This window comes from Teleopsis dalmanni, chromosome 2, assembly GCF_002237135.1.
Source record: "Teleopsis dalmanni isolate 2A chromosome 2, ASM223713v2, whole genome shotgun sequence".
In the NCBI taxonomy this organism is placed as follows: Eukaryota; Metazoa; Arthropoda; class Insecta; order Diptera; family Diopsidae; genus Teleopsis; species Teleopsis dalmanni.
The window spans coordinates 194935579-194937771 of record NC_051847.1 but is presented as its reverse complement, the minus strand read 5'-3'; the positions used below and the strand labels follow the sequence as shown (position 1 = coordinate 194937771).

Below are 2193 nucleotides of genomic sequence, written 5' to 3'. Positions count from 1 at the left end.
TTTAGTTACACTAAGAACAGAATACTTGATACAGGGTCATTTGTATACATTGTATTGACAGAGATACAGAGTTTGTGTAGAAGTTAAATAACATTTTGGCAAATATTTAAATGCGTAATTTTTACCCTGTAAATAGATTTAATCTGATAGAGTGACGATATTTAAAACAAGTTTTCCTGAAATTATACTCAAAAAAAATAAATAAAATAAAATAAGAATTTCTTTAGGAAATATTAAATAAAATGCAGATACAACAAACTTTTGATTTTAAATTATAACAAAGCATTCGCGCATTCACTATAAACAGTTCCGAAAAGTATCTCAAAATAAGCACAAGCATACGAATTTTATAATCAAATAGAGTGTTTCATATAATAATTGAATAAAAATGCTTAACTTATTTAAAAATTTTTTAATCATTGTATTAACAATTATAAATATAACAAATGCCGCTCAATATTTAAGTGATAAACGTAAGTTTATGTTTTTTATCTACAAAAAAATTTAACATAATTATTCGAAATCTGCAGCTGACTTCTTGAAACCCTGCAATTATGAGGATAAAAGTTTTAGCAAGTGTTTTGCAAATAATTTTCAAGTATTATTCAAAGACTGGAAAGATGGTAATAATAAATTAATGGCTTTAAAATTAAAAAATGTGTACTAAATTGACTATATATTTTTTGAAAAAATGTTCTAAGGCGTTCCTGGTCTGAAAACAGTTGGAAAACTAGATCCCATCATAGTGAAACGTATAAAGATTGTACAAGATCCAAGCAGTGGAATTGCACTGAATGCAATTTTAGATAACGTGGAAATAAGAGGAGCCAGCGATGCTATAGTGGAGGAAGCTGTGTAAGTTCTTTTGGATTAAACTCAGTTAAAAAAAAAAAACAATTTCAACGGAGAGTTATTTTGAACAATAGTGAATTATAACAACACTTTATTTAAACAATAGTTTCTATTAAAAAAAACCTTTTTTCTACAACCATAATTTACTTTAAAAATCAAAAAATAAAAATTAATTATTACATATTATTACATATAAAATAATTAAATATTAAATACACATAACAAGAAAAAATATAAATTTTCAATAACAACAATCTAAGATAATGTTCCAAGCAGATTTAGAGTAAATAGTCATATTGGGTACAAATCCATAAGACATATCCAATAAAGATATCCAATAAATATTTCTTAAATTTGTAAAGGAAAATTTAGTTAGTTGTTTAAATACATAAAAAATAATTTTTGAAATAATATAAATATATATAATATAATCAAATTCAATTATATAATAATATATATATTGAATAATAATATCTTTCATATACAATATATTGACTATTTAATTTGATTATTTATTTTTTTTAAATGGTAAATATTGTTTACCATTTAATATATATTCGTATATATATTATATAATGCTTTAAGTTTTAAAAACTATTAAATATTATTATTTTATAATAATGTTATAAATATTATATATTAAGTATTAAGTATTATATTAATTATTATAGTATGGACATGCAAAAATTGACTGTTGATGTGAAGTTCACGATACCAAAGATCCGTTTTAACTCGAACTATAAAGGCAAAGGTAACATTTTGTCGCTTAATTTTAATGGCAATGGTAAAGCGTTTTTCGAAGCTGGTAAGTTGTTTTTTTTTTGTTTTTTGATTTTATAAAATTCATAATTTTTCCTAATTTTCATTTCTAATTAATAGAAAACTTGTCTATGGGCATACATATTACAATGAAATTACATGATATTGATGATTTCACTTTTACCGATATAGAAACACTTACTGTAAATAATGACAAGGTTGGTGATTTCAAAATACATCTTGATAATTTATTCAATGGACAAAAGGATTTAGAGGAAACAGCGAATTTACTTTTCAATGAAAACTTTAGAGAAATCTATCGCATTATGCGTCCTGTTATATTACAAACTGTGGAAGCAATTCTTAAGGACCGTCTTAAAAAGGTCTTTAACTATGTACCATCAAACTTTTTCATAGCAAATTTCCCAAAAGCTAAAGATGTTAAGCAATAGAGAACTAACTATTCGAAAACAAGTTATTTTATCAGTATAAACTGTTTTTATTACGATGTTATATATACATATATAATTATCTCTGGTCATTGTATTTGCTACTATAACTATCCTAGTTTTATATAAAATT

At 23.5% G+C, this 2193-nt stretch overlaps 1 protein-coding gene across 1 annotated transcript; it reads left to right on the top strand.

Moving 5' to 3' along the window:
* Positions 1-350: 350 nt before the first annotated feature.
* On the top strand, positions 351-2193 carry LOC119684114. Its single transcript, XM_038098070.1, has 5 exons — positions 351-473; positions 531-623; positions 702-855; positions 1524-1657; positions 1732-2193. The coding sequence occupies exons 1-5, from the start codon at positions 389-391 to the stop codon at positions 2061-2063; spliced, it is 798 nt and encodes a 265-aa protein (XP_037953998.1). The 5' UTR covers positions 351-388; the 3' UTR covers positions 2064-2193.

Coding starts and splice junctions, on each gene's coding strand:
- LOC119684114 (XM_038098070.1), top strand. CDS start 389: ATGCTTAACTTATTTAAAAATTTTTTAATCATTGTATTAACAATTATA. Junction 474..530: donor TCAATATTTAAGTGATAAAC/GTAAGTTTATGT, acceptor CGAAATCTGCAG/CTGACTTCTTGAAACCCTGC. Junction 856..1,523: donor GCTATAGTGGAGGAAGCTGT/GTAAGTTCTTTT, acceptor TAATTATTATAG/TATGGACATGCAAAAATTGA.